This window comes from Symphalangus syndactylus, chromosome 8 (assembly GCF_028878055.3).
Source record: "Symphalangus syndactylus isolate Jambi chromosome 8, NHGRI_mSymSyn1-v2.1_pri, whole genome shotgun sequence".
Taxonomy (NCBI): Eukaryota; Metazoa; Chordata; class Mammalia; order Primates; family Hylobatidae; genus Symphalangus; species Symphalangus syndactylus.
In genome coordinates, this window is record NC_072430.2 from 12,357,629 (window position 1) to 12,382,044 (window position 24,416).

Here is a 24,416-nt window from a genome sequence, read left to right on the forward strand (position 1 = left end):
GCGGTCTCCAGGCTTTCAGCAGCCAGGCAGGCACTTGGCGAGAAGGGTTTCTGGAATTCGAGCGATGCAGCTTTGCTCACCAGGGAGCCAGCCCGTGACCCAGAACTTACGCCCGGGACCCCGCGAGTACAGGGCACCAGTGGGGACAGGAATTATCCCCCGCCCAGGAGGCACTGAGACCCTGCGGGAGGCATGCGCGGCCCCAGTGGAGGGGAGGCAGCCGCCACTCGTGTCCGCGGGGAGTTGGGAGGCGGTCGGTTTTAAAAGATGGCCAAGGGAGCTTTGTGCTGAACGGGGAGGTCCAGATTTACTCCCTCGGGCCTTCCGGAGTCGCTGCCCGGGAACGCGTGCCTGACCCCGCTGCGCCCAGACGCGCCTGTGCAGAGAACAGGTGTCCTGGGGGACGGATCGCCTTGAGCGCGGATTCTGGGAATATGTGCGCGTCCCGGCTCCGGGTAACAGAGCAGCCGAAAGCACTCGCCACGGAAAGGAGGAAGGGACCGGTCCGCTGGGCGGGGCAGGTGAGCCCGGGGGACGGAGGCCAGGAGGGAGGGGACGGCGGGAGGGACAGGGTTTTCGTTTGGCTTCACTTGCTTTTTAGAATGAGGAAGCCTCAGGGGAGGGCCAGGGGCCAGGAGGAGGCCGCCGGGGTGCTGCGGTGACGGAGCCCCACTGTGTGCCTGCCCCTGCAGGGACCCGGCCTGGCCTCCAGCACCACCTGCACTTACAGGTGAGCGTGGGGGCTTGGCGCGCTGGGCGGGTATCCCGGGGTGACAGCACGTATGCCCAAGGTGGCCTGCTTGACTCTTCCTCGGAGCTTCTTCCTCTCGGCCCCCAGGCCTAGAACTTGGGGGCTCACACCCACAGACCATCAGCCAAAGAGCCTGGGCTGCCCCCAAAGGACCTCCTGGTACCTCATCTGCCAGGACCCCAACCCCCAAGCTTGCAGGGACAGAGGTTCAAACCTCTGCTGGGAGGGAGCACCTGGTGTTTCCAGCAGGGCCGGGTCTAGGCGATGAGCAAAGGCAGTGGGAAGGAGGAGGAGCAGGGCTCTGCTTACCTGCAGAGAACAGACAGGTCTGACCCAATGCGCTTGCTTATTCCACAGCATAGGGAAAGGCGGGAGCCCCCAGCCCCCAATAACAGATGGTACAGAAAAGGAGAAGGTAGCCACCCACTTGTGCACATAATAAAAGTGAAATAATTGGCATAAACATCGGAAAAGAAGGATTACAGGGCTTTCCCTTCTTTTTTTATTTTTACATTTTTTTTATAGAGATGGGGGTCTCACTATGTTGCCCAGATTGGTCTCAAACTCCTAGGCTCAAGTGATCCTCCTGTATCCGCTGCCCAAACTGCTGGGATTACATGTGTGAGCCACAGCACCCGGCCAAGCTCTTCCTTTTTTTTGAGATGGAGTCTTGCTCTGTCGCCCAGGCTGGAGTGCAGTGGCGCGATCTCGGCTCACTGCAAGCTCCACCTCCCGGGTTCACGCCATTCTCCTGCCTCAGCCTCCGGAGTAGCTGGGACTACAGGCGCCCGCCACCACTCCCGGCTAATTTTTTGTATTTTTAGTAGAGACGGGGTTTCACCGTGGTCTCGATCTCCTGACCTCATGATCCACCCGCCTGGGCCTCCCAAAGTGCTGAGATTACAGGTGTGAGCCACCGCGCCCGGCTCAAGCTCTTCTTCTTGATGATGATATGCTTGAATACCTGAACGATTAAGAAACTCAAGTAAAAACTGCTGGCCTTAATAATCTGGTAAGTTGGCAAGAGAAGAAGTATGCTCAATGATCAATCTTTCTTTCCATTCCAATAATGAGCTTCTGGCAAAGGCAATGAGAAATCTATTCCATCCAGAAGAGCGACAAAGAAATATAAAAAGCTGAAGAAAATCACTAAGGAAGGCACAGAACCTATAGGAAGAAAACATGGAATGATATGGAGCAATATCAGGACAAAAGGAAGCAATACCACGTAGAACCCCACATCTTTTCAATGACTAAAACTATCTTAAAGTTTATATGGAAGAATAAATGCTGAAGAACAGCCAAGAAAAGAATAGAAAAGAAAAGTATGGCCAGGCGCAGTGGCTCACGCCTGTAATCCTAGCACTCTGAAAGGCTGAGGTGGGCAGATCGCTGGAGTCCAGGAGTTTGAGACTAGTTCTAGCCTAGGCAACATGGCGAAACTCTGTCTACAAAAAATACAAAAATTAGCCAGGCGTGATGGCGCGCACTCTTAGTCCCAGCTATTTGAGGGTCTGAGATGGGAGGATTGCTAGAGCCTGGGTGGTTGAGGCTGCAGTGAGCCATGATCCTGCCACTGCACTCCAGCCTGGGTGACAGAGCAAGACCCTGTCAAAAAGAAAGAAAGAGAGAGAGAAGGAAGGAAGGAAAGAAGGAAGGAAGGGAGGGAGGGAGGAAGGAGAGAAGGAGGGAGAGAGGAAGGGAGAAAGGGAGGGAGGAAGGAAGGAAAGAACGAAGGGAGGCAGAAAGGGAGGGAGGAAGGGGAGTAAGGAGGGAAGGAGGGAGGGAGGAAGGAAGGAAGGGAGGAAGGGAGGGAGGGAGGGAGGAAGGGGAAGAAGGAAGGAGAGAGGGAGGGAGGAAGGAAGGAAGGAAGGAAGGAAGGAAGGAAGGAAGGAAAGAAGGAAGGGAGGGAAGAAAATAGAAAAATGAGCAAAGGGTATAAATAAGCAATTCACAGAAGAGCAAAACGAAATGGTTATCAAACATTTGAAGAGGTTCTAATTCACTAGCCATCAGGGAAGTGTCAGCTAAAGCACTGCTGACACAGGGATCCACCCCTAGGTGCCAGACATAGAAGACAGCCTAGCACCTAGTGTTCCCAGAGGTGTGAGGGCCCAGGGACCCTCATTTGCTGATGGCAGAAGTGAGAATCATTACAACAATCACCTTGGGAAGCAGTCTCTCAACTGCAAACACAATTAAGAAGACAAATGGACATTGACCCAGCAATCCCTGATGCACTTTTTTATAGTGGCAAAAGAAAAAATATCATAAATAAAGAGAATGCCAATATTAGTAAATGGTGCCTTCATCATTAGTGAATTCAACAAATACATACTAGACCACGTGCCTGACACTGTTTTAAGATCCCAGACTAAGGCAATAAGCAAATAAAAAAACTTTAGACCTTATGGAAGATTTATTCAGTAAATGAGACAGAAATAGACAAATAAATATATTTAAAATGTTAGGTGGTGGCAGGTACTAAGATAAAAAATAATCCAAGAAAGAAAAGAAAATTAAGAAAACAACTCCATCTGCATGCAATAGAATCTAAGATAATTAAGTACTTAGGAATAAATCTAACCAAGGAGGTGAAAGACCTAGACACTGAAAACTACAAAGCATTGCTGAAAACAATTAAAGAAGAGAGAAATAAATGGAAAGATACTTCATATTCATGGATAGGGGGACTAAACATTGTTAAGATGTCACTACTACCTAAAATGATCTACAGATTCACCTGTCTCTATAAAAATTCCAACAGCCTGGGCCAGACGTGGTGGCTCATGCCTGTAATCCTAGCACTTTGGGAGGCCGAGGCAGGTGGATCACTTGAGGTCAGGAGTTGGAGACCAGCCTGGCCAACATGGTGAAACCCCATCTCTACTAAAAATACAAAAATTAGCTGGGCATGGTGGCAGGCGCCTGTAATTCCAGCTACTCAGGAGGCTGAGGCAGGAGAATTGCTTGAACCCGGGAGGCAGAGGTTACAGTGAGCTGAGATCGTGCCACTGCACTCCAGCCTGAGGGACAAGAGCAAAACTCCATCTCCAAAAAAATAAAAAATAATTCCAACAGCCTTTTTTACTTTTTCAGAAATAGAAAAGCTGATCCTCAAATTCATATGGAATTGCAAGAGACCACAAATAGTCAAAATCGTTTGTAAAAAAGAAAGATAAAGTTGGAGGACTCACGTGTCTTCACTTCAAAACTTACTACAAAGCTACAGTAATTAAAACAATGTGGTATTGGCATAAGGAGTGACATATAGACCAATGGAGTAGACTAGAGAATCTAGAAGTAAGCCCTCACATATTTGGTTAAATGATTTTTGGCAAAGTTGCCAAGACCATTTAATGGGGGGAAGACAGTCTGTTCAACAAGTGATGCTAGGAAAACTGGATATCCATATGCAAAAGAATGATGTTGGATCCTAACTTTATGCTATATACAAAAATGTACTCAAAAATGGATCAAAAAACCTAAACTTAAGAGCTAAAACTACAAAACTTGGCCAGGCACAGTGGCTTGCGCCTGTAATCCCAGCACTTTGGGAGGCTGAGTTGGGTGGATCACCTGAGGTCAGGAGTCCGAGACCAGCCTGGCCAACATGGTGAAACCCTGTCTCTACCAAAAATACAAAAATTAGCCAGGTGTGGTGGCATGTGCCTGTAATCCCAGCTACTCAGGAGGCTGAGGCAGGAGAATTGGCTTGAAACCAGGAGGCGGAGATTGCAGTGAGCCAAGATTGTGCCACTACACTCCACCCTGGGCAACAGAATGAGACCCTGTCTCTAAAAAGATTTTTTTTTAAAGAGTAGAATAAGGCTGGGTGCAGTGGCTCATGCCTGTAATCCTAGCACTTTGGGAGGCCGAGGTGGGCAGATCACGAGGTCAGGACTTTGAGACCAGCCTGATCAATATGGTGAAACCCTGTCTGTACTAAAAATACAAAAATTAGCTGGGTGTGGTGGTACGTGCCTGTAATCCCAGCTACATGGGAGGCTGAGGCAGGAGAATTGCTTGAACCCGGGAGGCGGAGGTTGCAGTGAGCCGAGATCACGCCACTACACTCCAGCCTGGGGGACAAAGTGAGACTCTGTCTGGACACATAAACCATCCCAAGACTAAACCAGGAAGAAGTTGAATCTCTGAATAGACCAATAATAGGCTCTGAAATTCCGGCAATAATTAATAGTCTACCAACCGAAAAAAGTCCAGGACCAGACAGATTCACAGCCGAATTCTACCAGAGGTACAAAGAGGAGCTGGTACCATTCCTTCTGAAACTATTCCAATCAATAGAAAAAGAAGGAATCCTCCCTAACTCATTTTATGAGGCCAACATCATCCTGATACTAAAGCCTGGCAGAGGCACAACAACAAAAAAGAGAATTTTAGACCAATATCCCTGATGAACATCGATGTGAAAATCCTCAATAAAATACCCGAATCCGGCAGCACATCAAAAAGCTTATTCACCACAATCAAGATGGCTTCATCCCTAGGATGCAAGGCTGGTTCAACATACGCAAATCAATAAACGTAATCTATCAAATAAATAGAACCAATGACAAAAACCACATGATTATCTCAATAGATGCAGAAAAGGCCTTCAACAAAATTCAACATCCCTTCATGCTAAAAACTCTCAATAAACTAGGTATTAATGGAACGTATCTCAAAACAGTAAGAGCTATTTATGACAAACCCACAACCAATATCATACTGAATGGGCAAAAACTGGAAGCATTCCCTTTGAAAACCAGCACAAGACAAGGATGCCCTCTCTCACCACTCCTATTCAACATAGTGTTGGAAGTTCTGGCCAGGGCAATCAGGCAAGAGAAAGAAATAAAGGGTATTCAATTAGGAAATGAGGAAGTCAAATTGTCCCTGTCAAATTTGCAGATGACATGATTGTATATCTAGAAAACCCCATCATCTCAGCCCAAGTCTCCTTAAGCTGATAAGCAACTTCAGCAAAGTCTCAGGATACAAAATCAATGTGCAAAAATCACAAGCATTCCTATACATCATTAACAGACAAACAGAGAGCCAAATCATGAGTGAACTCCCATTCACAATTGCTACACAGAGAATAAAATACCTAGGAATACAACTTACAAGGGATGTGCAGGACCTCTTTAAGGAGAACTACAAACCACTGCTCAACGAAATAAAAGAGGACACAAACAAATGGAAGAATATTCCGTGCTCATGGATAGGAAGAATCAATATCGTGAAAATGGCCATATTGCCCAAAGTAATTTATAGATTCAATGCCATCCCCATCAAGCTACCAATGACTTTCTTCACAGAATTGGAAAAAACTACTTTAAAGTTCATATGGAACCAAAAAAGAGCCTGCATCGCCAAGACAATCCTAAGCCAAAAGAACAAAGCTGGAGGCATCACACTACCTGACTTCAAACTATACTACAAGGCTACAGTAACCAAAACAGCATGGTACTGGTACCAAAACAGCATGGTACTGGTACCAAAACAGATATATAGACCAATGGAACAGAACAGAGGCCTCAGAAATAACACCACACACCTACAACCATCTGATCTTTGACAAACCTGACAAAAACAAGAAATGGGGAAAGGATTCCCTATTTAATAAATGGTGCTGGGAAAACTGGCTAGTCATATGTAGAAAGCTGAAACTGGATCCCTTCCTTACACCTTATACAAAAATTAATTCAAGATGCATTAAAGACTTAAATGTTAGACCTAAAACCATAAAAACCCTAGAAGAAAACCTAGGCAGTACCATTCAGAACATACGCATGGGCAAGGACTTCATGACTAAAACACCAAAAGCAATGGCAACAAAAACCAGTAAAGACGTAGTTTTTACAGTAAAAACTAGTAAAGACGTAGTTTTTACAGTAAAAACTAGTAAAGACGTAGTTTTTACAGTAAAGACGTAGTTTTTACAGTAAAAACTAGTAAAGACGTAGTTTTTACAGTAAAAACTAGTAAAGACGTAGTTTTTACAGTAAAAACTAGTAAAGACGTAGTTTTTACAGTAAAAACTAGTAAAGACGGGGTTTCACGTGTTAGCTAGGATGGTCTCTATCTCCTGACCTCGTGATCCACCCGCCTCGGCCTCCCAAAGTGCTGGGATTACAGGCGTGAGGCTGAGGCAGGAGAAAGGCGTGAACCCCGGAGGCGGAGCTTGCAGTGAGCCAAGATCGTGCTACTGCACTCCAGCCTGGGCGACACAGCGAGACTCTGTCTAAAAAAAAAAAAAGAAGAGTGACCACTGGTCGTCCTCACTGCTACACTCCCATCAGCACCATGAGAGTTTACAAATGCCATGGCAACATCAGGAAGTTACTCCATATGGTCTAAAAAGGGGAGGCGTGAATAATACACCCTTTGTTTATCATATAATAAAAATAAAACCATAAAAATGGTCACCCAGCAGCCCTCTGGCCCGCTCTATGGAGTGGCCATTCTTTTATTCCTTTAACTTCTTAATAAACTTGCTTTCACTCTACTCTGTGGACTCGCCCTCATCTTTCTTGCGTGAGATCTAAGAACCCTCTCTTGGGGTCTGGATCAGGACCCCTTTCTGGTAACATGAACCAGAGACTCACTCTCAGCCCTGGATCCCCATGCCTCTGCCACTGAGGCCTGAGGGACCACCTCTCCCGCCCCTGCCCTGAGCACTCTGGTGTTTCTGGCCAGCCCTTTCTCTCCAAGCCAGGCTCCTCCCACCCTCCCTGCCTTCTCCAGCCTTGCACCAGACAGGAACCTGTGGAAGGAGAGCCCGCAGCCCCTGGGGCACCTGCATTCAGCCCAGCCCCACCTCCCTGCCCTGTCCCTGGCCTCCCCCAGCCCCTGGCGGCTTCTTGTCTGCGGCTTCCTCCCAGTGGCTGCCTGAGCAAAGGACAGGAGGTAGTTAGCCTTATCATCTGCCCTGCCCCTCCAGGACTGCAGGCGCCAAGCCCCCCTGCACACCCCTACCTCCCCGATGGGACCTCCCTGCTCCCAGCCAGCCTCCCAGGGAAGCTTAAGGCTGCTGCCTGGCTCCAGGGTGACGGCTGTTGGTGCTGGGGCCCAAGACGCAGGAGGGATTCAGACAGCACTTGGGGCCACACAAGACAGTGCCTGGGACGTGTGAAGCACCGCCCTGCCCTGGACGTGAGTCCACCCCAGGGCTTCAACGCCAGCCTGTGCTCGCCTCACGCAGGCCTTTCTCCGCGGCTCAGGTGCTTCCTCCCCGCGACCGATGCGCTGGTGCTGAGGTCACCGCCCCGCCCCACCGTCACTGTTCACTGACACCAGTCCTGGGCGCCCTCCTCGCAGCCCCTGCCCCCCTCCACACCGGATCGACCACCAAGGCCTCTGCCTCCTACGCATCCCCAACGCCTTTTCCTTCCTTCCCGCGGACCTGCGGGGCGGGGTCGGGCCTGGCGTTTTTGAGCTGGACCCGGGCAGCCTCCCGCTGACTCCCCTGCTGTTGCCACCTCCTCATTCTCCACTCAGGAGACAAAGCGACCTCCCCGAATGCAAACCCGACCAGCCGCACTCCTTAAAGTCATCCGACGCTTCCCACTTCTCCCAGGGAAAAACTCTCCCACTCCTCCCCACCTGTGTCCGCGGCCCCTGCGGGACTGAGCGTCCGAGGTCTTCGCGCCGTCACCTCCCCCGACGCCCTTCAAGCTTTCCTGGGAGCCCGGGGCCATCCTCCGAGCCCACCTGCCCCCTCACCCCCGCAGACCCTCCTGCAGACCCTGGCAGTCCCCTGCAGCCCGTCTCGCCTTGCGGACGAAGCCGGGGCGCCCGAGGTCTCCGCCCTCTGAGCTTGCGTCCCCATCCCCAGGGGCCCCCAGCACAGTTCCTGGGGCAGGGCTGGAGCTCATCAGCCCCGGGATGGAAGGTTCGATTCCCAGGATCTACCGTGTCTAAGGGTTGCATTCCCACTCGAGCCCCGCCCCTCCTGCAGCCCCGAAAAGCAGAGCGCGGTGGGAGCCATTGCGAAGTTTGCCGCCAGGGGGCGCGCGGGGAGCGGGGCGCAGGGCTGGCTGGGAGTGCGGAGCAGGGCGCGGGAAGAGGGCGGGACGGGTGCTCCTCCCGGATGCCCAGGGCGCCCAGGGCCACGGGAAAGGCGCCTCCCCAGCGGGACGCCAGGCTCTGGGGCTAGCGCTCCTCGCCGCAGAGAGAGCTCGGGGCTGGCCACGGGTGGGCTGAGGATGACTTGGGACCACCCCCCGCTCCAACGCCAGCTATCGCAGTCTGTTCCGCTTCCCAGAAGGACCAGACCTTTCGTTAGGGACTTCATTTTGGGAACTCGCTTTAAAGCGCTTCATTCATGCCGCAGTGCCTTGAGGGCGAGCCTTGGCCACACCCTCCTAGGGACAGTGGTCACCCCGGCCTGAGCTTAAGAACAGGAGTTCCCCAGCCTCGTCAGACGCCCCACCTAGTCCTCCCAGCCCACCCCCCGCATATCCCCCTGCTCTGTGGTCTTGCACTGCTGCAGCGCTCCCACCACTGCCTTGCCCCTCTGTCCTCCAACCAGCCACCAGGGGTTGCGGTCAGAGCTCAAGCCCGATCTGGTCCCTCCAGGGATCAAACCTTCCTGCAGCTCCCATCTCACTCGGAGTGAACATCCAAGACCCCAGGATAGCTCCATAAGGCCTCCACGCCTTCCCCTCCCTCTGGCTCCCCTCCCTGCCGGTGCTCCGGGATCTCCTGCCACTTCGCTGCGCCCTAGCACGCCCCGAGCCCCACATCAGACTTCTGCTCCCGCCAGTCCCTCTGCCCCAGCCATTTCCTGCCTCTGCTCAAATATCCCCAGTCAGCGAGGCCATCTCCGCCAATCCTCAGACTGTCGGTATCTGTCATTCCGATTCTTTTCTTTTCTTTTTTTAAGAGACAGAGTCTCACTCTGTCGCCCAGGCTGGAGTGCAGCGGCACAATCTCGGCTCACTGCAAGCTCCGCCTCCCGGGTCAGCCATTCTCTTGCCTCAGCCTCCTGAGTAACTGGGACTACAGGCGCCTGCCACCACGCCCGGCTAATTTTTTTGTATTTTTAGTAGAGATGGGGTTTCACCCTGTTAGTCAGGATGGTCTCGATCTCCTGACCTCGTGATCCGCCCGCCTTGGCCTCCCAAAGTGCTAGGATTACAGGCGTGAGCCACCACGCCCGGCCCGATTCTTTACTTTTCTATTGGCTTTTTTTTTTTTTTTTTTTTTTTTTTTAGAGACGGAGTCTCGCTCTGTCGCCCAGGCTGGAGTGCAGTGGCGCAATCTCGGCTCACTGCAAGCTCCGCCTCCTGGGTTCACGCCATTCTCCTGCCTCAGCCTCTCCGAGTAGCTGGGACTACAGGCGCCCGCCACCACGCCCGGCTAATTTTTTTTGTATTTTTAGTAGAGACGGGGTTTCACCGTGGTCTCGATCTCCTGACCTCGTGATCCGCCCGCCTCGGCCTCCCAAAGTGCTGGGATTACAAGCGTGAGCCACCGCGCCCGGCCTCTATTGGCTTTTAAGCTGGGGAACCTGCCACCTGCCTTCGTGAATCCCACCCAGAAGAGTCTTGGGGCCTTCTAGAATCATCTGGAGTCCACAAATAACCATCTCCACCAGACACCAGAAATCCGGCAGAGTGCACCTCCACCCAGTTCCTTGCCTGTGCCTCTGCATCTCTGTCCTCACAGTGGCCCCTATCCCTAAAACCAGCCCAGCTCAAAGCCTCTCCAGTCTTGACTTCTCATCCACAGGACAGGCCCGCAGACCCCTGTGATCAAGATTTCCAAACCTCCCAGAGTTTGCTCGGGTAGCAACCCTTGGGGATCCTCCATCCATCCAATTATCTTCCTATCCAACCATCTTTAAACATCTATCTTCCCACCACCTATGCATCTGTCCTTAACCCCATCATACCATCTATTCAACCATCTGTCCAACCAACCATCCACCCATCCATCCATCCATCCATCCAACCATCCATCAATCCATCCAACCATTCATTCAACTCTCCATCCATCCTATCATCTACCAACCATCTATCCATCCATCAATCCACCATCAATCTGTCCAACCATTCATTCAACTGTCCATCCAACCTATCATCTACCAACCATCTATCCATCCATCAGTCCACCATCAATCCATCCATCCAACCATCCCTATCCATCCAACCATTCACCTATCCTACCATCCATCCATCAATTCATCCAACCATTCACCATCCAACCATACATCCACGCACCCAACCATGCAACCATCCACCAGCCTACCATCCATCCAACCATCCACCATCTTAGCATCCATCCATCAATCTATCCATCCAACCATTCACCATTCTACTATCCATCTAACCATTTATCTAACCATCTACCATCCTACCACCAATCTATCCATCCACCATTCTATCATCCAGCCAACATGCATTCATCTAACCCTCCATCCGTCCATCTATCCATCAATCCATCCATCCAACCATCCACCATCCTACTGTCCATCCAACCATTTATCTACCCATCTACCACCCCACCATTCATCCATCCATCCAACATCCATCCATCCATCCTACTATCCATCCAGCCAATCATCCACCATCCACCATCCTACCATCCATCCAACCATCCACCATCCGAATATTTATCCTACCATCTATCCAACAATCCACCCATCCAGTATCCATCCTTCCACCCATCCAACCATTCATCCATCCCTGACCCATCCAATCATCCACCTGTATCTGGTTTTTTTTGGGGGGGTGGGGGCTTTGAGATGGGGGTCTCGCTTTGTCACTCAGGCTGGAGTGCAGTGGCATGATCTTGGCTCACTGCAACCTTGCCTCCTGGATTCAAGCAATCCTCCCACCTCAGCCTCTGATATGGTTTGGCTGTGTTGCCACCCAAATCTCATCTTAAATTCCCATGTGTTGTGGGAGGGACTCAGTGGGAGGTAATTGAATCATGGGGACAGGTCTTTCCCATGCTGTTCTTGTGATTCTGAATAAGTCTCATGAGATCTGATGGTTTTATAAGGAGGAATTTCCCTGCATAAGCTCCTTCTCTCTCTTGTCTGTCGCCATGTGAGATGTGCCATTCCCCTTCTGCCATGATTGTGAGGCCTCCCCAGCCACATGGAACTGTAAGTCCAATAAACCTCTTCCTTTTGTAAATTGCCCAGTCTCACGTACATCTCTATCAGCAGCATGAAAATGGACTAATACAACCTCCCAGTGAGTAGTTGGGACTACAGGCACGTGCCCCCATGCCCAGCTAATTTTTGTATTCTTCTTTTTTTTTTTTTTTTTTTTTGAGATAGGAGTCTCGCTCTGTCACCCAGGCTGGAGTGCACTGGCACCACCTCGGCTCACTGAAACTTCCGCCTCCCAGGTTCAAGCAATTCTCCTGCCTCAGCCTCCTGAATAGCTGGGATTACAGGCACCTGTCACCACGCCTGGCTAATTTTTGTATTTTTAGTAGAGACAGGGTTTTACCATCTTGGCCAGGCTGGTCTCGAACTCCTGACCTTGGGATCTACCCGCCTTCTTGGCCTCACAAAGTGCTGGGATTACAGGCAGAAGCCACCACGCCCAGCCTTTTGTATTTTCAAACGTCCAGCAGCACCTCTGGTTGCCCACCTCACCTGGAGGGGAGGGCCTGGAGGACAGATTTACGTTGATTAGGCCTAACTCACAGGCAGGAGATGGCTCTGTGGACTGGGGAGGGGAGCTAAGGAACTGCTTGAAAGGGCAGGGGCTGAAGACATTTGTAATCCACGAAAATGCTGGAAGCATTCCCTGCAGAGGAGGGGCTCAAAACCAGGGAGGCCTTCGGTGGACAGACATGTCATCGCCTTGCCACGCCTCTGCAGTCCTTTGCACAAAGTGGCCGAGCCCACAGGCATGGTGGCCACACAGGCTCCGTAGCCTATTCACCCCCACCAGATCCTTCCAGCAGCATGGACAGCTGAGCGCCCATCTTTCCAACAGCGAGGATGGCATCTGAGCCCTGATCTGGCACCACCCCCTGTGGGGAGGGCAGCCAGCCTCCAGGAAGCAGGCAGAGCACACGGTGTGCCCTTTGTCAAGAACCAGTCTTTGCAGGGACGGGTCCTCGCAGGGACGGGTCCTCGCAGGGACGGGTCCTCGCAGGGACGGGTCCTCGCAGGGACGGGTCCTCGCGGGCTCCTCCCGCCAGCAAGCCATCCTTGGCCTCCTTCACTGCCTTGGGATTCCACAAATGACACTTGTAATCCAGGGCCTTGTTTCAGAGGAAAACCAGTGTGGCGATAAGCTTGTGTCCATCAATTCCACTGGTCTCACTCCACGCCCTTCACCTAGAAGCAGGAGGCCTAACAGACTGGTGGAATGGTTGCAGTGGGGAGACTGCACCCCTTAACACTGAGATGTGGGCCTGTGGGGGGCAGAACAGGCTTCTAACCTGGGACCGACCTAGGAGGCCGTTTCCCCACCGCCAGAATGCCGAACCGGAGGTAGCCATGCCTGTGAGAGGCCTTCTGTGGACAGACGCCAGTCACGGCCTTGCCACGCCTCTGCGGTCCTTACACAGAGTGGCCGTGACAGCTAATCAGCTACTGAGGGATTTTTCTTTCCCACTCTGGTAAGGTGGGGTCACAGGAGTGGCAGTCCTGGCTCCCGGTCCTCTGGGGAATGTGGGTCTGCTTCCCAAACACAGGAGCAGAGATGCCCTCTGGCCATGTGGGGCCGCTTGCTGCCGAGCTGACCGCTGGAGAAGGGAGCTCCGCTGGCCAGAGATCTCTGCGGAGGAATCTCCTCGGAGAGATCCCTGCAGGAAGGTGGGAATGCTGCCTCAGGTGAGGAGGAAGCACTGTGTCAAAACCCAGGGATTCTGGGGCACTGCTTGATATTCCCACGTCACCTAATAAAGGTCCGTGGAAAACTAGGGCAGCTCCCACAGACGGAGCTGTGAGGCTCAGAGCGGGCCTGAGTGAGGACTCAGGTCGAGGCGCCTGGTAGAGACCCCAGCCTAAGCATGGCAGAGGGAGGAGCACATCGGATGCGTGGGGAGACAGAAGCTGTTATGGGTTGAATTGTGTCCCCTCAAATTCATATGTCGAAGGCCTAACCCCCAGGACCTCGGAATGTGACCTTGTTTGGAAATAGGGTCTTTGCAGATGTGATTCATTAAGTTAGGATGAGTCATCCCGGAAGTGCGGGCCCCTAATCCTGTGTGACTGTGTCCTTATAAAGACGGGAAATTTGGACACAGCTCGCAGGGAGAACGCCATGTGAAGATTCGGGCAGAGATTGGGGCGCTGCCTCCACCAGCCAAAGAACAGCAAAGACGGCCAGCAAACCCCCAGAGAGTGGAGGAGAGGCCAGATTCCCCACCACCGCCTCAGAACCAACCAGTCCTGTGGACAGCTGGAGCCTCCAGAACTGTGGGACCACACGCTGCTGCTGTTCATGCCCCATTGGTGGCACCTCCTTACAGTAGCCCTAGCACATCAATGTAGGAGCTGTGCTCACCAATGCGGGCCTCTGACCTGCTCCTGCATTGCAGGCCGGCAATGCCCCGACCCAGGAGCTCTGTCCTGAGGTCCATGCTGTAGAGTTCCTTGCTCTGGCCTCCTCCAGCTCAAGGGACATGGCCCCTCACCACCTAGCCCCTTACCTCTAGGTTGCTGCCCACACAGGCCTGAGCCTGCTTCCCAGACGGCAGGCCTCTTCCTGGGGTCTCCCTCCCGGGTGGACACCACCGCTGCATGCACACATCTAGGCTCAAGTGGTGGCTGTTTGTGGTGAGCAGTGGACAGAGCTTGGTCATCAGGCTGGGGTTCTGACATGCCTCCGGGACAGCCTCCGTGGTTCAGGGATGAGGAGTGGACCAGCCGCACTGGGAGCTTCTATTCCCGGACGCAGCGTATTGCAGGCTAATTTACCATTTCCTTTGATCCTCTTCTTCCCTGCTACCTCTAAGGAGGGTGACTCACAACAGAGTTCCGATTTCTGTGGGAAGTGCCGCTGTGGTTTCTTCCCTGTTTGGGGTGAGAAATTCTTTCTCTTAGTGAAGGACAATCACGGAGGACAGGATGCAGAGTGCAAATGTGGGCTGTGCCATGAACCTCCATCGGCCGCCCAGTGCTGTGCTCTGCCTGGGACATCACCCCCTTCCCACCAGTTCCTGCAGGAAGCCGCCGGTGGGAGCTGCTGGCAGGAGACTGAAAGGCAGGAGGCGGCTGGGGCCTTGCTCGCCACCCCTCCCTGCTCAGGCGCTGCCTCTGCAGCCAAACGTGCCCTGCAGTGCCCACGGGGTCCTCGCTCTGCTGGGATCCAGGCAGAGGCACATGAAGGTTTGCAGGGCCCAACAGGCACATTCTTTAAGCTCCTCTTTAAGGTACAAGGATACACACACACACACACACACACACACACACACACACTGTATATTTTAATATAGAAATATGTTTTATTTCTTTGTTTACTTTTGGCTAAATTGTGTCCCTGCCCCTACCAAGTCATATGTTGAAGTCCTAACCCCTATCCCTCAAAATGTGACTATTTCGAGATGAGGTCTTTAAATAAGGTCACTAGAGTGTGAGGTCCCTAATCCCATCTGATGGGTGCCCTCATAAGAGATCAGGACACACACAGGGAAGACCACGTGAAGACACAGGGAGAAGGCAGTGTCTACAAGCCAAGGAGGGGGCCTCTGGAGAACCCAAGCCTGCTGACACCCCTTTTCAGACTTCTGGCCGCCAGAACTGTGAGAAATAAAGTTCCATTGTCGGCCGGCCATGGTGGCTCATGCCTGTAATCCCAGCACTTTGGGAGGCTGAGGCAGGCGGATCACTTGAGGTCAGGAGTTCAAGACCAGCCTGGCCAACATAGTGAAACCCTGTCTCTACCAAAAATACAAAAACTAGCCAAGCATGGTGGTGGGCACCTGTAGTCCCAGCTACTGGGGAGGGTGAGGTGGGAGAATCACTTGAACCCAGGAGGCAGAGGGTTGCAGTGAACCCGGGGTTCACGCCATTCTCCTGCCTCAGCCTCCCACGTAGCTAGGACTACAGGTGCCCGCCACCTCGCCCGGCTAATTTTTTGTATTTTTTAGTAGAGACGGGGTTTCACTGTGTTAGCCAGGATGGTCTCGATCTCCTGACCTCGTGATCCGCCCACCTCAGCCTCCCAAAGTGCTGGGATTACAGGCGTGAGCCACCGCACCCGGCCAGAGAGATATGTATTTATTTAAGGTATATAAATTATTTAAGTCACATGACTCTGCAGGTACATTTCTGGGGTCCCTCCCAGGGCCCTGAGAAAGGACGTGAAGGTAAGGGTCCCTGACTCTCAAACCCACCAGCCTCACGGCCCCACATGGCTGGTCTCTGGGCACCTCGGACCTTGGTCTACTCCCTGACCCCTGCCTGCACCTCTGAACGAGTTCGAAGGAGAGAGCTCGTTTCTGCAGGCCCCACCCAGGGCATTCTCGCCCCGGGCCTGCCACCCTGCCTGCCTCCTTACTAGTTTGGTGCCTGCTGCTCTCGTGGGCTCCCACATTCAGAAATACCCAGGGGGGTGGGCATCATCTCCACGTTCAACTGGACAGCCCACCTTCGGGGACAATAAGCCCAGCGATCGCTCTGCTCCCAGGGAGACAGCAGGACTGTCTGCAGGGAATGTAGCTTGGCTAGCTCCCAGCTGGGGGGTGAGATGCCAGAGTCCTCACCTACAAGCATTTCAAATGCACACCCTCGCTGCTTCAGGGGTGACAGGGGTGGGAATCACTGCATTTTGCCTGTCAGGATGTGGGCTCTGAATTCCCTCCCCTCCTGTAGGTAGGAGAGGGGAGGGTATGACATGAGGCTGCCAGAGCTGTGTAGCTTATAGGAGTCTCGCTCAGTCACCTGGGCTGGAATACAGGGGTGCCATCTTGGCTCACTGTAACCTCTGCCTCCAGTTCAAGTGATTCTCCTGCCTCAGCCTCCTGAGTAGCTGGGATCACAGGCATGTGCCACCACACCCGGCTGATTTTTGTATTTTTGGCTGAGACGGGGTTTCACCACGTTGGCTAGGCTGGTCTCAAACACCTGCCCCGGCCTCCCAAAGTGCTGGGATTATAGGCGTGAGCCACCGCGCCCGGCCAAGCTGGGTAGCTTGTCACTTCCTTGAAAGCCCAGGGGTAGAAGCCTGGGCCCTTGGTTGGGTCTCTCTTTGGAATCAATAAGCAAAACCCAACTGTGGGATCCGGTTGCTTGTCTGCCCCCTCCCTCCCACTTGCCCAGACGCTGTGGCCGGGAGCTGCGCTGAGGTTCCACTGCTGTAACAAAGGACCACAAATTGCATGCTACAAATGGCAGAAATGTATTCACACAGCTCTGGAGGCCGGATGGCAAGGTGCCACAGGGCTGTGCTTCCTCTGAAGGCTGAGGGGAGGACCCTCCCTTGCTGCTCTCCTAGCTTCTGGTGTGGGCCCAGTCCTGCTTTCCTTGGCTTGAAGCTGCAGCACTTTGAGCTCTGCTTAAGTTGTCACATGGTTGATGGTTAATTTTATGTCAACTTGACTGGGCAAGGGGATGCCCAGATAGCTGGCAAATGGGATTTCTGGGTGTGTCTGTGAAGGCGTTTCTGGAAGAAGTTAGCACTTGAATTAGTATAGTAAACTGAGTAAAGAAGACCCACCCTCGCCAGTGTGGGTGAGCACCATCCAATGTGAGGGCCTGAAAAGGACAAAAAAGTGGAAGAATTTGCTTCTGTTTGAGCTGGGATGGCCATCTTCTCCTGCCCTCGGGCCTTGGACTCAGACTAATGACACCATGGCTGTCTTGCTTCTCCAGCGTGCAGGCGACAGACTGACAGATCATGGCACTGCTCAGCCTCCATAATCACATGAGCCAATTCCTACAGTAAATCTCTTCTCATAAATGTATTGCTTCTGTGTATCCGGAGAACTCTAATGCACATGAACTTCCTCATACATCTGTGTCCAAATTTCCTTCTTCTTATAAGGCCAGCGGCAATATTGGATTAGGGCCCACCCATAGGACCTCATCTTAACTTGATTATATCTGTAATCAATTACATTCCTAAATAAGGTCATACAGTTACTGGGGGTTAGGACTTCACCATAGATTTTTGGGGACACAATTCGATTCATAACAAGTGCAAATAATCAAATCCACTCTGGCCAGTTTAAGTAGAAATGGATTTCTGAAGAGTTGTAGGATGGCTCACAGATCAGACTAACTTTCTGGGTACAATGCCAAGACCCCCAGCCAGAACTGGTCTGAGTAAAGGGTCGGCTGCCCCCACCAGCCCCAGAACTGCCATGGCAGGAAGCTGACACAACCAGTGTGAACTCCAGAAATACGTGGCCTGGTTTGCCAGGACCAAATTTAGCAAAATGGTTGCCCCACCAGCTAGCCCATGGGTGCCCCAGCATGGCAGCCTCTGCCTCATCTCCCCTAGTGGCAAAGGGGGGCAGACAAATGAAATCCTGAGTTCTAAGTGGGAATGACAGGATTCCCTTGAGAGAACTATTGAAATGCAGAGAATATGTTCAAAAGATGTTGGGCGGTCCCAATGACAGATGTCCACCACCACAGTTAACTCCATGTTTGCCTCCCCAACTCCCGTTCACTACAAACACTGGGAACACTTAGTGCCAACTTCTCTAAGCTTCACAGCAGCACCGGGCACATGACTTGCTTCTGGCCAGTGAGATGTATGTAGAAGCCTACTGGGCAGCCTCTGAGAATTTTGCTTTCATAATAAAGAGATAAACATCTCTGTAACTATCATTTCCCCATCCTTACAGCCAGAACATGGTGTGATGTCTGGAGCTGTGGCAATCCTTTTGTGACCATGAGGGAAAGTCACAGAATTGCAAAGCTTGGCCCTGCAATTGCTGGCCCTTACAGCACTGGGCTGCTGAAGTAATATCAGTCACATCTACCTCCAGGATTCCTGTTATGGGAGAAAAATAAATCCCTATTGGTTCAAATCACCACACTTGGAGTTTCTGCTATGAAGCCAAAAGTGCTTCTGATACATTATCCATCTACATATCCATCCATCCCATAGTTAACAAAGTTTTTATTTATTTTTTAGAGATGGGGGCTCACAATGTTGCCCACCCTGGCTGGTCTCCAACTCCTGAGCTCAAGTGATCCTCCTGCCTCAGCCTCCCAAAGTGCTGGGATTATACATGTGAGCCACCACACCTGGCCTAGATTTTAAGCAAATGAGTGACATGGTTAAACTTGCTTTTTAGAAAGGATTGGAGGAGGCCGGTGTGGTAGCTCATGCCTGTAATCCCCTTTGGGAGGCCGAGTCGGGCGGATCACTTGAGGCCAGCAGTTGCAGACCAGTTTGGCCAACATGGCGAAATTCCATCTCTACTAAAAATACAAGTGGCACTTGTAGTCCCAGCTACTTGGGAAGCTGAGACATGAGAATCACTGGAACCCAGGAGGCAGAGATTGCAGTGAGCCGAGATCACGCCACTGCACTCCAGCCTGGGCGACAGAGTGAAACTCCAACTCAAAAGGAAAAAAAAGCCTCTGATCCCAGCACTTTGGGAGGCTGAGGTGGGTGGATCACTTGAGGTTAGTAGTTCAAGACCAGCCTGGCCAACATGGTGAAACCCTGTCTCTACTAAAATTACAAAAATTAGCCGGGTGTGGTGGCAGGCACCTGTAATCCCAGCTACTCGAGAGGCTGATGCAGAATTGCTTGAACCCGGGAGGTGGCGGTTGCAGTGAGCCGGGATCATGCCACTGCACTCCAGCCTGGGCAAAAGAGCGAGACTGTATCTAAAAAAAAAAAAAAAATTAAGGATTGGAGGAAAGAATAGAGGAAACAGAGAGGGAACGCAGGTGAAGGAGCTTATTCCTGAGGTGTCAGCCTGTAGGAAGTTAACTGTTATCAGGATTAAAGAAATTAAAGTGTTGAGGGATTCTCAGATTTGCACCAAACCAAGCTCTCTCAGCCCTCTAGAGTAGGGCTATTTTTCCCCCAGACCTGGCGTATCTTGACCTTTTGAGACGGGGTCGGGATTCTCCTTCATCCCATTGCTGCCTCTAAACCATTCTTCTGCCACCCTGGAGAGAAATCCATGTTCCACCTGGGCATCATGCCGCTGGTCGCCTCACCTGGGCTGAGGGCCAGGGTCAGTCCAGCCAGCAGACAAAACCAAGAAGGTCTTCCCCAAAGCTGGGCCCGGTCAGGCAGGTGGACGGCTCCTCTCCACAGAGGCTTGCCAGAGCCCAGCGGGAAGTGCGAACTCCCTTGGGCAATGCCGAGGGTCGGGCAGGAGTATCCCCTGGCCCGTAACCAAGAAGTGAGCAAGGGGAACGCCGTCGATGGTCACCTGCAGGGATGGAGAAGCAGCGTCACAGGGCAGCAGCGAGGCTCAAAAAGGGGGCATGAGGCCTCAAGAAGCTCGCAGACCTCCGGGAGGGATGCGGCCCGCGCCTCCCTGCAGTCCCCTCTGCCCAGCCCTGAGGCCGCGCTGGGTGGCCTCGGCGTCCGGGAGAACAGCCCCTCTGGGCCGACTCCGTGTTCACGACTCAGCGTCAGTGACGGGGCCAGGCACTAGCAGGGACGCACGGAGGTCCGCGTGGGGCTCGGGATCACCGCCGAGTGCGCGTATCGCACCAAGTAACGCGCAGCGGGCAGCCCCGAGACACAAAGGCGAGGAAATCGCTGGCAGCTCCCGTCCTCGCGGCCGCGCTTTTGGGAGGGGAGAGCGACAACACGGAAGTCGGCACGCGATGACTCCCGCGCAGCGCCGGCGCTAGAGCCCGGCCCAGACGGAACCCCGCTCCGCCACTGCTCGCGTTTCCTAGGGGGACGCTTCCGGGAGCCGCGCCACTCGCGGCCCCACGTGACTGGCGAGCGCCGGAAGGGGGTATGCAGGCGCGCCCATCCGCTCCCGCCCTCCCGGTCTCCTCAGGCCGGCGGTCAGGGGGCGCGTCTGTCTACTCCGCGGACAGGTCACGTTCGGTAGCAGGCCTTTGTCGCTTCCGTCCGGCCTTGGCGTCAGCTCGGAGAAGGCGGGTGGGAGGGAGGGGAGGCCCAGGAGCCGGCGCCGGCCCTGAAGAGCGGGACAAGGAGCCAGCCCGCCGCCACGAGCAGGCGCCCGGGACAGGGAAGCCCCGGCGCGCTGGGGCCTTGGGGAGGCGAGGTAGGAGGCAGGCGGCCCGGGCTGCGCGGGAGCAGGGATGGCCCAGGGCTGTGGCGTGGGAGTTGCGCAGGCGGGATTCGAAGAGGGCTCCCGGCGGGAGGCGTCAGTCCGGGGGCATACGCGAGAGATGGCTGTGACCGCAGGGGGAGAGGACCAGGCTTCCTACAGCGCCGCCGCTCCCGGAGGAGACAGCCGTGGCCCGAAGCCCGGGGAGCGCCGGCAGGTGGACGGGAGCAGCGAGACTCTGTCTCAAAAAACATAAAATAAAATCATAAAATAAAATAACACATTATGATGCTCCATTTGGTCCAGCCGCTTAGCGTGGCTGCTGACGAATGCAGACACAGCAAGGGAAGGGAAACACCTCCACACGTGGGGGAATTTATATGTGACATTTGCTCCCAAGTCAGCAGGTGTAATAAGTGACGTTGCTCGGCTGGGCGTGGTGGCTCACGCCTGTAATCCCAGCACTTTGGGAGGCCGAGGCGGGTGGATCACCTGAGGTCAGGAGTTCGTAGACCAGCCTGACCAACATGGTGAAACCCCGTCTCTACTAGAAATATAAAAATTAGCCGGCGTGGTGTTGGGCGCCTGTAATCCCAGCTACTCGGGAGGTTGAGGCAAGAGAATTGCTTGAACCCAGGAAACGGAGGTTGCAGTGAGCCGATACAGTGCCACTGCACTCCAGCCTGGGCGACAGAGTGACTCCATTTAAAAAAAAAAAAAAAGTTCCTATATGTTATGGAAAGATCTCTACAATCTCTTTTTTTTTTTTTTTTTTTTGACGGAGTCTCTCTCTGTCGCCCAGGCTGGAGTCCAATGGCGTGATCTCGGCTCACTGCAACCTCCGCCTCCCAGCTTCAAGAGATTATCCTGCCTCAGCCTCCCGAGTAGCTGGGACTACAGGCGCCTGCCACCATGCCCGGCTAACTTTTGTATTTTTTAGTAGAGACGGGATTTTGCCATGTTGGCCAGGCTGGTCTCGAACTCCTGACCTCAGGTGATCTGCCTGCCTTGGCCTCCCAGAGTGCTGGGATTACAGGTGTGAGCCATGGCGCCTGGCCTACAATCTACTTTTAAGTGAAAAAAGCAAGGTGCAGAACAACATACATGGTATGCTGCTTTTTGGGTGGTAATGGGGAAAAATATTTGCTTATAGTTGTGAAAAGAAACATTGGAGAAAACACAAGAAACTAATAGTGGTTCCTTGAAGGCAGGGAAATGGAGTGGGGATGGAGGTACAGGGTAGGCAGGGAACACAGGCCACAGGGAGTCTCAATGTCTGTTTTTTTAATGACAAAGGATAAAGATTAAAACAATACTTAGGAAAAAAGGAAAGTTCGCTGAAGTGGCCAGTCATGTGAGAACTCTTACCGGAAACGGCAGAAAAGTGGAAGGAGGTAAGGGATAAAGGAAGAATTTTTGAATTTTATTTTAGCCTAATCCATTGAATTGATAATTAGTGATTGGTAACATGGTTCAAAAGTTAAAAAGTTGTCCTCTCTTGTTTTCCAGCCACGGAGTTCCCTCCCCACGGGCAACCAAACCTCTTTTGATCTGTCCAGAAATATTTCATACATGTGAAAACGCATACTGTGTTCATGTGCATCCCATTTCCCCTCTCTTTACACCACGGGAGGAGAGGGTACAATCCTACTCCCTATTCTTCATACTCTTTTATACTCAGGACCCCATCTAAACCTAATGACCTCCCAAAGGCTGCAAAAGAGTGCCTTCATTTGTGTGACTAGTATTCTGCTCAATGGATGGACCGTGATTTATTAGCTGGCCCCCTGCCCATGGACATTGAGCCTTTTCCAGTGCTTTGCTGTACTGAACAATACTCCAACAAATACCCTTATACCGAGGTCGTATTGCTTATGTGCAAGTTTATGGGGTAGAATTTCCAGAACTGCTGGGTCAAAACACTTACGTAATTATAATGTGGACAGCAGTGATCAAATTGCCATCTGAATTAGGTGTGTGCCCATTTATACCTTACCAGTAATGTAGTAGAGGGCGCTGTTGTCCCATAGCTCCCCCAGCAATGTATGTTTCAAAGTTATGGACTGCATGTTCGCGTCCCCCCAAAATTCATAGGAAATCTTACTATCCAATGCGATGATACTTGGAGACGGGACCTTTGGGAGGTCGTTGGGTTCAGGCGAGGTCATGAGGGTGGAGGGACTGATGTTCTTATAGGAAAAGGAGGAGACTGGAGCTTGCTGTCTTTGCAATGTGAGGGCACAACAAGAGGGCTGTCCCCACCAGACACCAAAGCTGCTGGCACCCCTATCTTGGACATGCCATCCTTCCGAACTGGGAGACACATTTCTGTTGTTTAAGCCACCCGGTCTGGTATTTTGTAACAGCACCATGAACTAAGACACAAAGTGTTTATCTTTGCCAGTCTGATACCAAATGGTATCTTTATATTTTTTCTTATAAATATTTTATTAAGGAAAGTTTTTTGTTGTTTTTTTTGTTTTTGTTTTTGTTTTGAGACGGAGTCTTGCTCTGTCACCCAGGCTGGAGTGCAGTGGTGCGATCTCAGCTCACTGCAAGCTCCACCTCCCGGGTTCATGCCATTCTCCTGCCTCAGCCTCCTAAGTAGCTGGGACTACAGGCGCCCACCACCACGCGTGGCTCATTTTTTTGTATTTTTAGTAGAGACGGGGTTTCACCATGTTAGCCAGGATGGTCTCTATCTCCTGACCTCGTGATCCGCCACCTCGGCCTCTCAAAGTGCCGGGATTACAGGCGTGAACCACCATGCCCAGCCTACTGATTTTTGTATTTTTAGTAGAGATGGAGTTTCACCATCTTGGTCAGGCTGGTCTTGTACTCCTGACCTCATGATCTGCCCACCTCGACCTCTCAAAGTGCTGGAGTTACAGGTGTGAGCCACCGTGCCCGGCTTCTTTTTTCTTTTTTTTTTTTTTGAGATGGAGTGTCACTCTGTCACCCAGGCTGGAGTGCAATGGCGCAATCTCGGCTCACTGCAACCTCCACCTCCCAGGTTCAAGTGATTTTCCTGCCTCAACCTCCCTAGTAGCTGGGATTATAGGCACATGCCTAGCTAATTTTTGTATTTTTAGTAGAGATGGGGTTTCGCCATTTTGGCCAGCCTGATCTCAAACTGCTGACCTCAGGTAATCTGCTCACCTCGGCCTCCCAAAGTGCTGGAATTACAGGCATGGCCACGCCTGGCCAAAATGCACGACTCTTAACTGTAAATTCTGAAAATGGCTGCACCTGTGTAGCCCCTGGCCCAATAAAAATCTAAGCATGTCCATCACCCTAGAAGTTCCTTCGTGTCCCTCCCTCCCAGTCCCTGCTCATGATCTTACCCTGAGGCAGCTGCTGGTCCCCTCTTTTTCTGCCATGGATGAGTTCTGCCTCTGCAAGGACTCACCGGTGGGCACTCTTGCAGCAGGCTTCTCTCCCTCAGCTCAGGGAGCTTCATCAACATCGGGTGCACTGCCAGCTCCTCTCTTTCATCCATGCATAAGATTCT

The 24,416-nt window shown here is 52.3% G+C and overlaps 1 protein-coding gene across 2 annotated transcripts in view; it reads right to left on the reverse strand.

The window, feature by feature from the left end:
- The window catches only part of CEP170B (centrosomal protein 170B), a 68,158-nt gene extending 47,640 nt beyond the window's left edge, over positions 1-20,518 (reverse strand). The window contains exons 1-3 of one of the 2 annotated variants that reach the window (XM_063645445.1): positions 20,371-20,517; positions 19,866-20,083; positions 14,387-14,750 (exon numbers count right to left, since the gene is read on the reverse strand). In XM_063645445.1, coding sequence (XP_063501515.1) covers positions 14,387-14,539 — 153 coding nt within the window. In that variant the 5' untranslated portion in view covers positions 14,540-14,750; positions 19,866-20,083; positions 20,371-20,517. Of the gene's footprint in view, positions 1-14,386; positions 14,751-19,865 lie in introns of both variants that reach the window. The other variant, XM_055287967.2, reaches the window with a different exon arrangement.
- Positions 20,519-24,416: the final 3,898 nt, after the last annotated feature.